Genomic DNA, 15,366 nt, shown 5'->3' on the forward strand with positions numbered 1-15,366 from the left:
TTTCGACGCCAATTCTTTTGCGCATAGAATTGAATAATCCAGTTGGGACCCATTAGCTTTTCCTATTTATGACATAATCAATGCTCCTGCCAAATTTCACGTTTCTATGACACCGGAAAGTGAAAAAATTATATTCCGTACGTAAAATTTGGACGATAATTCTTTTGCGCATAGAATTGAATAATCGAGTTGGGACCCATTAGCTTTTCCTATTTATGACATAATTAATGCTTGTGCCAAATTTCACGTTTCTATGACACGGGCATTGATTATGTCATAAAGAGGAAAAGCTAATGGGTCCCAACTCCATTATTCAATTCTAAGCGCAAAAGAATTGGCGTCGAAATTTTACGTATGAAATCTAATTCTCTCACTTCCTGATGTCATTTTTTATAAAGTAAACGTCGCATGGTTACCTCCACGTGGTGTTTCCTGGGTAACGCAGACAACTATGCAAAATGTATCTCTAAAGTAACCACGACTTCATAAGATTTCCGTGTGAACACCAGATAAACACCAGTACCAAATTAACTCGGGCGAAGCCGGGTATATCAGCTAGTATGCATATATATATGATATTTATCTATACACGAAGAAGAGAAGCTCATACCCGGGTTATTTTACTTTGTGACTTAGCGAAGTATTTTGTTTGGGTCCTGGCCAGTAAATCCGGTCCTCCAGCGATGGCCAGAATGATGGCATCAGCCATACGATTGTCATGCAAACAAAGATCGACTGCGCTTTCAAAGTTACCAGTCAGCAAGGCCTGGGTGATGAGTCCGTCGACATCTAGAACAACAGAGGAAACGTGTCAGTAAGGATAAAAAAATAAAAAAAATGATGCAGTAGTAAAAAAACTTTCAAAGTAGAAAAAGTCAACCTGACTTAAGACGATGCATCATAGAACAGCCAGACGCAAGGATTCGCTGGTCTACAAAACATACAAATTGCAAAACTCAACTCTGATGATGTTGTGCAAGAAGCTTTGGAGTCCCTGTGACACTGACAGTCCCGGGCTTCTTCCTGTCTGCTCATATCAATTCACTGCAGGACACCCAGCCCCCCCCCCCCCATCCCTACTTGGCAAGTCCTTGCCCGTTTGTGCAAGCCATGTCAGTGCATCAAGTCCCCCTCAGCTAGTGATTTCAGACACTGATAGTGGAAACTAACAGCTATGAATGTATATTTACAAATATTTTTAGGATTCGGTGCCGCTTCTTCATGGTGCAATAAGCTGCCAAAAGGGATCTCCATACTTCCCTGCAGTCCTCGAGTGACCCCTAACAGATTAGGTTATCACGTTCTAGCAGGGTCATCTATGGTTCGTGCATAAGGACCCCTTTACACAGATGACCCATCGGGTTTGGTTCGTCACAGCAATAATCATTCCTATGCTCTTACACATCACTAGGAAGTGGAGTGGGTTGGGGATCGTTCCGGCCCGCCGCCTCCATTCATGGTAAACAGGCCGTTTAACGATCGGCCCGCGTAAAAGGGTCCTTAGTAGAGATGAGTGAGTGTACTCTGAAAAGCACTACTTGCTCGAGTAATTGGCTTTATCCGAGTATCGCTGTGCTCGTCCCTGAAGATTCGGGTGCCGGCACGGAGCGGGGAGCTGCAGGGGAGAGCGGGGAGGAACGGAGGGGAGATCTTTCTCTCCCTCTCTCCCGCCCGCTCTCCCCTGCTCCGCGCTGCGACTCACCTGTCAGCCGCAGCGGCACCCGAATCTTCAGGGACGAGCACAGCGATACTCGGATAAAGCAAATTACTCGAGCGAGTAGTGCTTTTCCGAGTACGCTCGCTCATCTCTAGTCCTTAGGAATTGCCACCTGTGTTCTCTCCATGGGATACATTCAAATCATCACACCTTACGAAACTCAAGGATTGGAGTTCCAATAACTTCAGGTAACCGGTATTGGTTGGGTTAGCCCAATGGTGCACAGCTTAGGAACAGCTTATTTTTTTGGCTATGCCAAGAAATTCGGTCACTTCCATTGGTCTTTGTAAATGGTGATCAATAGAAAGAAACTTTTGCCCTTCTTTTTGTAGAAATCTGTACATTCTTCAATCTCTCCTTCTTGGGGAGAATAAAGTAGAAAAACAGAATCCCTGCAACACCTGTATCTATGCTCTATATTATGTTTTTTTTAGGAATATTTAACCCCTTAAGGACGCTGTCTCCCCCCCCCCCCCTTAAAAAAAAAAAAAAAAAAAAAAATCATAACTCTTTTATCTATCCATTGAAGTCTGAGGGCGGGTTGTTTTTTGTGGGAGGAGTTGTATTTTTGAATAGTACTATATAATGTATCATAAAATGTAATAAAAAAACGTTAAAGAGTAGTAAAATGGAGAAAAAACGAAATTCCGTCATCTTTCGGTGCGTCTTGTTTCTACGGCGCGCAAACTGCAACAAAAATGACATGATAACATTATTCTACGGGTCGGTGCGGTTACTACGATACCGAATTCATATAGTTTTTTTTATGCTGCACTACTTTTTATTTTTTTTTCAAAGCTATTTAATTTTTTTAAATTCTTTTCTGCCGCCATCTTCTGACCGCCAGAACTTTTATTTTTTTCCTCGACATGTGCGAGGGCTCGTTTTTTGTGGGATGTCCTGTAGTTTTTATCGGTACCTTTTTGGAGTACATTCGACTTTTTGATCGCTTTTTATTATATATTTTCTCAGACGGGGTGACCAAAAAAAAAAAAAAAGCACAATTCTCTATTTTTTTTCTCTACAACGTTCACCGTGCGTGGTAAATGCGCTACTTTGATAGATCGGATTTTTACGGACGCAGCAATGCCAAATATGTTGTTTTTAACTTTGAATACCTTTTATTTTTTTTTAAATAATCAATAAGACTAATTTTTGCGGTACGTCCTGTAGCGTTGAGCGGTTAAAGGGGTTGTCCCGCGCCGAAACGGGTTTTTTTTTTATTCAATAGGCCCCCCGTTCGGCGCGAGACAAACACAAGGGATGGGTAAAAAAAAAAAAAAGTTTAGTACTTACCCGAATCCCCGCTCTGCGGCAACTTCTTACTTACCTTACCAAGATGGCCGCCGGGATCTTCACCCACGATGCACCGCGGGTCTTCTCCCATGGTGCACCGTGGGCTCTGTGCGGTCCATTGCCGATTCCAGCCTCCTGATTGGCTGGAATCGGCACACGTGACGGGGCGGAGCTACGCGATGACGCGTAGAAGGGGGCGAAGCCAGAACACCGCTCGTGCCGAGACCCAAGAGAAGGGAGAAGACCCTTCTGCGCAAGCGCGTCTAATCGGGAGATTAGACGCTGAAATTAGACGGCACCATGGAGACGAGGACGCTAGCAACGGAGCAGGTAAGTGAATAACTTCTGTATGGCTCATATTTAATGCACGATGCATATTACAAAGTGCATTAATATGGCCATACAGAAGTGCTTACCCCCACTTGCTTTCTCGGGACAACCCCTTTAATAAATCGGATATTCAGAAGCTGTCACTCCAATGGCATAAATGCAAACATGAGGCAGGTCAAATATTTTAAAGAATCCTCCATAACATTGAACTTTTTGAAAAGTTGCACAACTGTACATCATACACTGTACTGATAATTCATTTACCTCCGCTCACTGATATATTAAAGGTTTCACCCAACGGGGTGGCGTCACCACCTTCTCCTTTATCTGGGCTTATAGCCTAAAAGACAGTAAAAAACACAAGCCTCAGTGCGTGGCGTGAACACGGCGCTGACAAGGACGACATGGCGGCGCACCGTTGTACGATGTTCTTAAGACTAAAGAGCAAAGCAAGTCATTACTTTTCAATTTCTTAGTAGAAACAACAGACAATCCCGTACAAGAGAGGTCTACCATCTACTTGATTGTTAGTTACCGTCTGGCAAGCAGTGCAACTAGGACAATGCGGTGATACACAGAGATCACAGAAGAGAGCACAATAGTATTAACCCATTCCCGCTGCAGGGCGTAAGTTTACGTCCTGGGAGCGGGGTACTTCCCGCAACAGGGCGTAAACTTACGTCCTGGAGATAGCGCTGGATCATATGTGATCCAGCGCTATCCCGCAGCGGGAGCCGGCTGTCAGTCACAGCCGGCGTCTCGCTGCAACAGCGGGGGGACATCGGAGATGCGCCCGCCACTTTTAACCCCTTCCCTGCCGCGATCTAAGTAGATCGCGGCAGGGGAAGAGTTCACAGCGGGAGCGCGGCTCCCTCTGTGTCTCCGGCCGGAACTCGCGATGTCATCGCGAGAGCCCGGCCTGTCACCATGGCAACAGGACGCCAGACACTGGCGTCCTGTATTGCCTATGCCTGAGATCGCTGTATGAGCGATAAGGCATGGGAGAGCAGTAGCTCTGCCATGCCTTATGACAGCGATCATCAGGGCAGTGATTAAAGTCCCTCAGAGGGACACAAACAGTGTAAAAAAAAGAAAGATTTAAAAAATGAATTAAAAAAAATGTAAAAAAAAAAGAGTAAAAAAACCATTTTTTATGCTTTTTCTCAGATTAGCATAAAAAAAGGTAAAAAAAAAATAAAACCCCACATATTTGGTATTGTCGCGTCCGTAACGATGCGTACAAAAGGTTGCACATGCTTTTGACTGTGCACCGAAAAAAACGCTAAAAAAAAAGCTAAAAAACTGAGGCAAAATGCTCATTTTTAGCATTTTGCCTCACTAAAAACGCAATAAAAGTGATCAAAAAAGTCGTATGTACGCCAAAATGGTACCAATAAAATCTACAGCTCGTCTCGCAAAAAATAAGCCCTCATTGAGCTCTGTACATCAAAAAATAAAAAAGTTACGTGACTTTGAATGCAGCAATTTAGAATAGAAAAAAGATTTCCAAAAAAAAGGGTTTTTATTGCAGAAAAGTGGGAAAACCTAAAAAAATGTTAGAATTTTGGTATCGTTGTAACCGTACCGGTCTGCAGAAAAAATGGAAAGTCTCATTTATGCTGCATGATTAACGGTGTAAAAAAAAAATAAAAAAATCTATGGCAGAATTGATGCGTTTTCTCTCTCTGCTATCATTAAAAAAAAAAAAAAAATTTACAATATAGTCTATGTACCCAAAATTGGCATCGATAAAAACTACAGTTCGCCACTCAAAAAACAAGCCCTTATATGGCCGCGTCCACGGAAAAATAAAAAAGTTATGGCTTTTGAAAAATGGAGATGGAAAAATACCAAAAAATCGCTTGGTCCTCAACGCCAAAATAGGCCATGTCATGAAGGGGTTAAAGAAGGGAAACCAAGTACCTCCCCCAAGATGGGCTCTTCGGCTGCGTCACCTTCTTCCTCGTCGGTCTCAGGAGCCGGGTCACTTTCTTTGATAGTCTTTTATGTAAATGTAGCAAGAAATGTAAAACAAAGTGTAGAAGAATTAAAGACCAGAAGAAAAATGAAGCAGGAAAGATAGAAATCACCGAGGAGATGAAGTTCACGGCGGGTCTCATGATCGTTAGTACATTCAGGCCTTCGGAGTCAAAAAGTTTTAATCGTAGTTCAATAAAAATGTAGCCATCCAATAAAATTTATGTGGTCATTAATCACCAAGCCTCTGTCAGTGAACGGGAACAGTCTTGTTTCCTTCCAAAAGTGGGAGGCCCATGCAGGACACTCTATTGGCCTCTATGGAGTGAATGAAGACCATTGGAAACATTTGGCTTATGGTGGCTTCACACGAGCGTGTGCCATACATAGGTGCGCACCCAAGTACGTGCACAAGCACGCATGAATGCTGGTGCGCTCATTGCTTTAAATGGAGCCGCAGCTGCTGCCGGCTTCTTACCTGTCCACCGCTGCCGTGTCCCCTGTGGGGATGAAAGAATTCCCTGCTGCACCTGTCCCAGATGCGACAGATGCACCAAAGGAATTCTTCATCCGTGCGGGGAATAAAGAATTCCCTACCACAGCTGTCACAGATGACGGCTGCCGTAAGAGATCCAGCTGCCGGCATTCTGTAATTGTTTTTCAGGAAAGGGCTTTAAATATAAGCCCTTCCCTGAAAAACAAGGCAAAGTAATGTTAGAAAAAATAAACAACCTACTCACAGGCAGCTCTCGCTGAATGAGTGACAGGCGAGGGCTCCCCTGCACTGCTGTCAAGCTCTTTCAGCAGGCAGATTTAAAAATCTCCACCTCCTGAAAGGGTTGTGTCGATTGGCTGAATGCTTAGCCAATTACAGGCTGCACTTAGCCATTCCTTGATATGCTCTCTAGGTTTTCAATGGGGCTAGCGCTGCTGCCGCTGACCCCATTGAAGACACTGAATGATATCGCAGATTTTTTCTCTGCGATGCGAAGCTGGAGTGAAAAATCGCAAAGGAGCATGAAACCATTGAAAATCATTGGTTTCATAATCATCGCTGTTGCATCGCAGGGAAAAATATCGCTATTGGGTCAAAACCCTAACTTTAGCAAACACTGAGCAATGAAAAATTATAGTTCCGTAGATATTTCGCGCTTCTGGAGGTAAACAGAAATGTTCTTATTGACCCGCGGCTGGCAGAAACTTTGAAAGGAAAAAAAAAAAAAAGAGAAAAACAACCCAACAAAGTTTCACAACTTCTCATTATACGATTAAACTTTAATTTACATGTAGCCGGAAAACCCCTTTCAGATACAATATAGGGTTAGAAGCTCACCGTGAACGCTTCAGTCAAAAAGATCGGCTTTCTCATTTGTAGGTAAGAAACAAGAAGAGGTGGACAATAAAGACCTAATGCATCGCCCTTAAAGGGAACCCGTCACGTACCAACTGCTACATCAACTAAGTTATGGTGCTGTCAGGGCTTGGCCACACGGGCGCATCGGTTCCTGCACGAAGAAGACGTCCGCACTTCAGGATGGACGTCTCTCTGCAGCGCCGGAAGAAAGAACACATGACCGGCAATGAAGTCGGTCACATGTTCTTTTTTCCGACGCTGCGGAGATTCGTCCACATCTGCAGTGCGGCCGTCTTCTTCGTGCAGGAACACTGGCGCCGAGTGACTAAGCCCTTAGGGAGTATTTTTATACTCTCCCGCTCCCTGGATCCAGCAGCGTCCCCCTCGGAATTTGGTGTGCGTCATGAAAATCTGACCCTCTTCAGTCCTGTGTGCTCCTATATAAGTCTATGGGTTAGTGGGCGTACGGGACCCTGAAGAGAGTCAGATTTTCGTGCCACACGCCAACATCAGATGAAGACAGGATCGCGGGAGCGGGTGGGTATAAAAGGCCCATCCCCGGCTCCCTGTCACGTCCCCTAACAGCAGTATAACTTAGTCCATGGTGCTGTGGGAACCTGAGAGGTTCCCTTTAAGACAATCTTTACTTTCCAGGTGGATTATATATCCAACGATGATTATTATCCCAGTCGTTAAAACTACTCTTAAAGTTTGTTAACACTGAGAGATAATTATGTTACAATAGTTGTAAATGCACTAAAAAAACAGCTTTTAGCACATAGCGACGGTGGGGCAGATTTACTATTCAAAATACGTCAGTCTTCTGGAAAACTGTCTTACATGCTTTGCCCCACATTTACTAAGCCTTTTTTAGACAGTTTTCCCAACGTGTCCAAAAAGGGGGCGTGGCCTAAATCACACCAGCCGATAGTTGGTATAAACTTTTACTAGACAGTTTTAAAAAATTGACAGACTTCCCATCCACCCGGCGCATTTTAAGACGGTCTTAGTTGTGCTGTCTAACTTTTAGTAAATGTGCCTCGGTGACTTTACTTGTGCCTGACACAGCTGTCTTGACATGTGGCGCTAGACGCTGCCTGAAAGGACAGTCCCTTCATTCTAGGAGTTGGTTGGGGTACTGCTGGTTGAACCCCCACCTACCAGAGATTATGTATACATGTACAAACCTACTAGCAATAAACCCTCACTTACCTCCTGTGAGGTACGTACCCATAGAGAACAACAGGGCTCTAACGTACGAATATGCGGTAAAATAGAACATGCGGCCTCCTCTAACTTGTGTGTTATACGTAATTTATTTACGCTTGTGCGAGCTTCGTCCAAGGCTGCTGTTTTTTGGGTAAGGGGTAAAAAGAAAACCGACTGGTTTCAGTAGTTTCACATATTCACTGGCTGCCACAAGTAATTGTTTCCAAAGTCCGATTGTGATAATTCACCGCAAGAGTTTGTAAGAGGACATCTTGGTTAAAGCGTTCCCCCCATTGCATTCAGACAGACGTGTTACGGTCACTTACCTGATCTGTTCCATCCACATGGCTTAAAACCGATGCAATCTGGAACAGAAACATAACCTTACTGTAAGTATTCCAACGTCCCTTCCCCTACACATACTGGTCCTCCTGAGACCGCCCATAGAACCACCTTGTGGCATCCGCATCTTTCCCCACCACCAATACAGCCAACAGCAAACAAGGTCAAGCCCCCTTTCTTCTTTTCATGTTTTTGGCAGGGCGAGTATTTCACAATAATACTATTTAATGTAACATATAATGTATTGAAAAACTCTAAAAACAATTCTAAGTGGAGTGAAATGGAAAGAAAAGCGCAATTCCGCCAACTTTGGGGAAGCGGTGGTTGAGGGGAGGCATCATGCGCACCCACAGCTTAATTAAAGCATGCGGGTTAGTTTTCCATTGAAGTCAATGGAAGCCGTCCGATCTGCGGCACACCTGGAACGGTCACTCCAAGTGTGCTGTGGGTCCCGCGGGAAAGCAGGGCGATTTAAGAAAAGAAAATCTCCACTGCGCATGTGCCGGGGGCGTGGTGGCCGGCGCGCCCGCCCACATGCACAGAGGAGACGAGGGATGACCCGCACGCATCCAGACTGGTACGTAATGTCCTCATGCCGCGGGCAGGGTGGGATCCCGCAGTTGAACTCCCACCCACAGAACTCGCCTGCCTGTGCACATGAGGCCTTAAGAAACAGATGGTTACCTTCGCTCCCAGATCTTCCTTCGTGAACCCCAGAAGCTCCAGATATTTGCCGCGAGAATCATCTTCAAAATTTACCTAAGAATAAAGGAACTTCAAGTCAGAAATAGAAGGAATCTCAGGTTCTAGCGCCGCTACTGAGATAGTGGTTCATTGCATTTCACAAAGGTGTCCAGGGCAAATCCGTGTAAGTTCACACGCTGCAGATTCTAGCGCAATACCAGCAGTGACGAGCTGCAGTGGTTTACAGGACAATACATGTGAAGAGGGCTTGTAATAAGCTGTGTACATAGGTAGTGGAAAAAAAACGGCATGGCATGCGGAGAATATTCTCATCCGCAGCATTCAGAGATTTCACCCTTTGTACTGTATAAGGCGAAATCTGCATCAAAATCCGCGCACATCTGTAATTTGCTGCGAGATACACGCATGCGGCGCGCAGCGATGACACAATAAGCTTTGTGTGCTCGCTGTGAGCCGCCAATCCCATGCACCATCATGCCGTGTAAACCCACATAATACGAGCCAGGATAGAACGTGCCGCGATTTATCTTGCGCGTGTATTTTGCGCAATATGTGTGAGCGGCACAATGTAATTCCATGGTGGCTTGGTCACTCTCACACGGACAACTTTTTACAGCGTTTAGTGCAGCATTTAGTACATTTCAGCAATTTTTAACCGACCTCATCACCCATTGCAATGATGGGGTGCGTGAAAAAGCGCACTTAAAAAAACAGTTCGAAAACACTGTAAAACACCATGTTTTTACAGCTGTCTGTGTGAGAGCAGCCTAAGGCCCCCTGTCCACGGGCGTTGCGGTATCCCGCGGTGGATCTCCGCCATGGGAGCCGCCGCCGGCAGACGAATCTCCGCCGGTCAGCCTATCTAACAGATAGGCTGACCGCAGAGAATCGCGACAAATCGCAGCATGCTGCAAATTGCCACCCGGGAGCGGAGAATCGCAATGATTCTCTGCTCGTGGACACGGGGCTGGCGCTTTCCATAGCAACGCTATAGAAAGCTTCAGACGGCGTGATTCGCCGGCGGCGAAATCACGCCTGTGGACAGAGGGCCTGACAGGTATTTTCTGCAACATCTGTGCCAGCAAGAGTCTGCAGCGAGTGTATTCAGCATACATGCAAATTCTGGCAGCTCTAATGACAGAACTGCAGTAACGACTACCGGACCGTCACCCTATGAAGTAAATTACAAAGTGCAACTGGAAAGCGGGTCGACTAACCTTCAGGAATGACCAGACACTTTTCTCAAAGTTATTCTTGGCATCATCAATCTTCCTCTGGCAGTACTCGAGGAACGCGCCGGTGCTGACCACATCTTGGAGTTTGTTAGAGCGCTTCAGGAACTCCTCTTCGGTGACCACTTGACTGACGAACACATGAAGGCGTTCCGCTTGTGGATGTTGTTGGGCCTGTTGAGTCTTCTCAGCCCCAAATGTAACCAACTTCCCTCCAAACTGAGAAAAAAAAAAAAAAAAGAGTCTGAGTCTCCTTTAGAAAACACAACGTTGGTCACATTAAGCAGCAAATACCAGGGATCTGTTCTTATTGGGGGAGGCCCCTGCGATCACAAGTGCTATTAGCTCGGCGATATCAGTTGATGGAGCCCCCCGAAGGTGCATCTACATGGGAAGATATCATTCCAAAAATCATTCAAACGAATGAAAGTGAAGATAATCAACGACCGAATGACGACCGTGACTAGTCCGCTATTCGCTTGGCGTTCAGTCTCAGCCGACATAAAAATCCTCGTTGGCTCATTCACTTACTGTTGTGTGTAAACGCTGATCATTCAGGGTTTCACATAGGAATGTGAATGATCCTCAACGAGGATCTGCCTCTCTAAACGCAAAACGAATCGATGACATCAACAGGCGAGAACCGTGCCTTTCTCATTGTGTGTATGAGGGCCATCAGACCTGAGTAGGGCGATGGTTGTGCTGAACTTCCCTTCTCTGTGGTCATTAATGAGGATCTTGGCTCAAGGACCCCAATGATGAATAGTTCTGACGAGTCCCTATAACCTATCTGAACAAATAGTAAGTTCTATCAGGACACCTTGTAAACCTGCTCTGCACAAACATGAACTTCTGACAAAACCGTGTTTCTTCGAAAATAAGACACTGTCTTATATTATTTTTGGCCCCTAAAAGGGCACAGTGTCCTATTTTCAGGGGTAAGGAGCCTTATACTCACCTTGTCCACGGCATTTAGATGCCTCCCAATTTTCTTCAGCGGCGGTGCTGCGGTACACTTCGTCCTCCTCGTCTCACAGCTGAGCATCTGCTGGTGACAAGGCTTTTAATACCCCGCCTCCAGCAAAGCAAGCGCTGTGATTGGCTGATCGAGCGCCAGCAGCCAATTACACCCGCTGCTCGATGAGCCAATCACAGCCATTCAGTGATGTCAATGGCCGATCACTGTATGGCTGTTATTGGCTCATCGAGCGCCGGCTGTGATTGGCCGCTGGCTTGATTAGCCAATCACAACCGGCACTCGATAAGCCAATCACAGCCATACAGTGATTGGCCATTGACATCACTGAATGACTGTGATTGGCTCATTGAGCACCGAGTGTAATTGGCTGCTGGCGCTCGATTAGCCAATCACAGCGCTCGCTTTGCTGGAGGCGGGGTATTCAAAGCCCCATAACCAGCAGAAGCTCAGCTGTGAGACGAGGAAGACGAAGTTTACCACAGCGCCGCCGGAGACCATCAGGACGCCGCGGACCTGGTGGGTATTGATTTACTTTGGGAGGGTGAGGGGGGGCAGTTTAGCTAGGTCCCCCGAAAACCCGATAGGTCCTACCCCGACAGTAAGACCTTTCAGACATTTCTCAATTAAATCTCCTTAACACAATTCAAAAGACCTGGAAGTGACCGACTCAGATCTCAAACAGAACCCAACCTAGAACACATGCCCTGCGGTGCCCTTTACTGAAGCAAGGATCTCATAGAGCGAGAGCAAACCACAAAGCACCAGATCTACCCCATCTGCTACAGCTGGCAACCACTTACAGAAAACGAGGCTCCGACCGGTCGGCGCAGCCACTTTGGTGGCTTCTTCAGAGGTTGGACACTGCTCTGCTGTGTGGTCTGCGGTGGCATCTGCAGAGGTGGCAGCGGCTGTCCTGTGCCAAATGGGTCCAAGTTCCCAAAAGATGAGGAAAGCTGCGGAGGAAATAACCCAGAGCCAAATATATTACATTCACAAGTACAGACATGACAGATTTAACGCCAAGCAAAAGTTTATGCCTCGGCTGCGGGGTACTTAACGCAAGCAACAGGGCAAAAACATGCGTCCTCTGGATGGCGCAAGTTCAGATGCTAAGCCTCCGCGATCCAGCAGAGGGAGCCAGCAGTGACTGATAGCCGACCCCTCACTGCAACAGCGGGATAGATGAGAACAGCCATCCCCGCTGTTAACCCTCTATTTGCCACAATCAATCGTGCATTGCAACATGTAAAGGGTTCACAGGGGAAGAGCGCTCCCTCTGTGATGTCACTAGCCCTCTGCAATGTAATTGCGAATGGCCAGTGCGTTGGATACTGGTGTCCCGGCTTGCCATTGCCTATGATCGCTATTGTAATGGATAAGGCATTGAAGTACAGACGTTTTGCAAGGCATTATCATTACTATCAGAGCTGTTATGGTTCAAATCCTCTATAGGGATATAAAAAAAATGTTGAAAAAAAAGAAAAAAACTTTTGCGCACTTTCCCTTATCTTTATAAAACAAAAATCCCATATATTTGGTATTATTGTATCTGTAGCGACCTGTACAATAAATTGAACACACTATTTATCCTGCAAAAAAAAAAACATGAAAAACTAAAACTAAAATGAAAACTACAGCTCGTCACGCAAAAAACAAGCCTACACAGACCTCTGTCCATGGAAAAATAAAAAAAGTTAACGGACTGTAAATGCAGCCATGTAAAAAAAAGAAACAATTTCCAAAAGGTGTTTATACTGTGCAAAAATGAAAAAACCTAAAAAAATTATATTTTTCACGCTGTAAAAAAAAACAAAAAAACCCCACAATGGCAGAATTGATGCGTTTTTTCTCTCTGCCCTAAAAATAAATGAATTAAAGTTTTACAATACATTATACGCCCCCGAAAATGGCATCGATAAAACCTGCAGTACGCCACACAGAAAACAAGCCCTCATACGGCCGCGGCGATGGAGAAATAAGAAAACCTATGATTTCTGAAATGTGGAGATGAAAATCCCTCCAAAAATTGTTGTGACCTTTGGGCCAAAATAGGCCGTGTCACTAAGGGGTTAAACAACAAATGTTCAAGGCAGGAATATTACTTTATGGACGTCAGGGTGCATTCAGGCGACTGTATATCGGCCGGGTATTCAGGCGGGCCGATATACGGTGTCTCTCTCTGCAGGGGGAGGAGACTGGAAGAGCCGGGAGCAGTGCTCTGAGCTCCCGCCCCCTCTCCACCCCCATGCACTATTTTCAATGAGGAGAGGCGGGACAGGGGTGGAACTAATTCCCAAAACTTAGCCCCGCCCCTGTTCCACCTCCTCTCATTGCAAATAGTGCAAAGGGATCGAGAGGGAGTGGAGAGGAGGCAGAGAGGGCCGGAGCTCAGAGCACTGCTCCCGGCTCTTCCAGCCTCCTCCCCCTGCAGAGAGAGACGCCGTATATATCGGCCGGTGTGAATACGTGGCTGATATATGGTCGTCTGAATAAGCCCTAACACTGTGAGATAACGAAGACCGGAGTAAAATATAAACATCCGTGTAGATCTCACTGCAGAAACAGGAAATGCTTAGAACGGATCCACCCGGTTGGCACTTACCTTGTCCGCCTGCTTCTGGTTCAGGTTCTCGTTGAGGCCACCCATGATGGAGTACACACTGATCCGGCCATCGAAAGAAGCTGCAGAAAGCACGGCGGGGTTCCGGGGACACCACTGGATATCAAAACACCACTGAGTGTTTGTCGGCAATTCATACAAAACCTAAAAGACAAAAGTTGGGTGAAGTGTTAGCCGGGGGAGTAAAGGGTTAAACCAAGTCATCTTGTAGAGGTGATAACTTGCTGTAAGCTCATTCTCTAATTGGAGCATATTGATCTCTCATGCTAATTAGCCCTCCAGAGTCCTGCTGACCAGTCGGAGGCACCAAGAGTTGCCCACATGATGGTAACTTCATACACGGATAGGACAGTTCTCGCTACAAGGGGCCCCGTGGGCAGTCTAGCAGCGCCGGGATGCATCCGCACAGCTCATGGGGGTTTAAAAAAATTCTCAATCCAGAAGCCTAAAATGGACGAAAAGACCCGTATGTAGACAGGAGAGGGGTCCAACAGGCGCCCCCACCGATTAGGCCAGGCTGACACGAACGGGTCAGATCCTGCATGTGGGAGGCCAGCATTGAGCCCGGCTGATGACCATGCGTATGGCACTTTAATGTATTGTGTATGTCCGCAGCAGCCCGCAGGCAGTCACGCGCAGTACAGTTTTTTTTGCATTTCCCGCACTATCGCAATTTTACAGCATTGGTGTCAAAGGCAGCACTTTTGCCTTCTTCCTTGGTGCCATTTTTGATGTAGGCGACCCTATGTGGACCTTCTTTTGTTTTTTAGTGACACGCCTGTGCTACGGTTGACCCCTACATCGCTGTACACTATTTTGAGAGGAGCACAGTGTTCCCCAGATGTATGGCTGCATTCCCAAACAACATGGGGGGGTCTTTGGATGTATTGGGGACCTTCTGGAGGGCACATGAGTTAACTCGATTTTTGCTCCCATTGACTTTAGTGGGAGTTGGCCGCCTCGATTCACGTGAAATCAGTCCTATACCGACCCCAAACGGTTATTCCACCAATTGGTCCTCACTAGTAGAGAGTACAGGATACACCGGTCACACATCCACGCTCCCGTGGCTCTTCTTACACAGGAGCGCTATAGTAAAGCGGACAGGATGTTCTGAAGTAGCACTGAGAATATTATACACCACCGCCGTCGCCGCCGACAGCACCGCCACCATCGACAGCACCGCCACCACCACCGCTATAATCACACTATTATTAGAGATAGATAGCGGTAAAGAATCTTATTGGCCGGCGTCCGAACTGAAGCTCTGTGGCAATGTAACGCAGACATATAAACCATCTGTTACTCCGTGTTAGACACTCAATGCGCCAAATATGTTTCTAATAATTTACCGCCAGCGTATATAGCGATAAACTACAATGTGAAGTGGATGGAGCCAATTAGCATTTTCTCCGGTCACTTACCTCTCCGGTGTTGGGATTGGAGCAGAGGATTTTCGAGTCTTTCCCACAGCTCAGTAACAGTTCTGGGTCCGCCATACTCCAAGCGATAGCCAAGATGCCCCTGAGGATACAAGCAGGAGCCAGTCATCAGGTCCACCAATAGCAAAGGAATACACACACCCACGAAGGGCCCCTTTACACG

The 15,366-nt window shown here is 46.2% G+C and overlaps 1 protein-coding gene across 12 annotated transcripts in view; it reads right to left on the reverse strand.

Moving 5' to 3' along the window:
• SEC31A (SEC31 homolog A, COPII coat complex component) overlaps window positions 1-15,366 on the reverse strand; it is a 55,993-nt gene that overhangs the window by 23,653 nt on the left and 16,974 nt on the right. For 11 of the 12 annotated variants that reach the window (XM_066574267.1, XM_066574270.1, XM_066574269.1 and 8 more), the window contains exons 8-16: window positions 15,186-15,285; window positions 13,744-13,905; window positions 11,942-12,094; window positions 10,148-10,381; window positions 8,910-8,984; window positions 8,210-8,248; window positions 5,267-5,344; window positions 3,608-3,683; window positions 611-789 (exon numbers count right to left, since the gene is read on the reverse strand). In XM_066574267.1, the coding sequence (XP_066430364.1) occupies window positions 611-789; window positions 3,608-3,683; window positions 5,267-5,344; window positions 8,210-8,248; window positions 8,910-8,984; window positions 10,148-10,381; window positions 11,942-12,094; window positions 13,744-13,905; window positions 15,186-15,285 (1,096 nt within the window). The remainder of the gene's footprint in view (window positions 1-610; window positions 790-3,607; window positions 3,684-5,266; window positions 5,345-8,209; window positions 8,249-8,909; window positions 8,985-10,147; window positions 10,382-11,941; window positions 12,095-13,743; window positions 13,906-15,185; window positions 15,286-15,366) is intronic. The other variant, XM_066574263.1, reaches the window with a different exon arrangement.

The sequence above is a fragment of the Eleutherodactylus coqui genome, chromosome 7 (assembly GCF_035609145.1).
Source record: "Eleutherodactylus coqui strain aEleCoq1 chromosome 7, aEleCoq1.hap1, whole genome shotgun sequence".
NCBI lineage: Eukaryota > Metazoa > Chordata > Amphibia > Anura > Eleutherodactylidae > Eleutherodactylus > Eleutherodactylus coqui.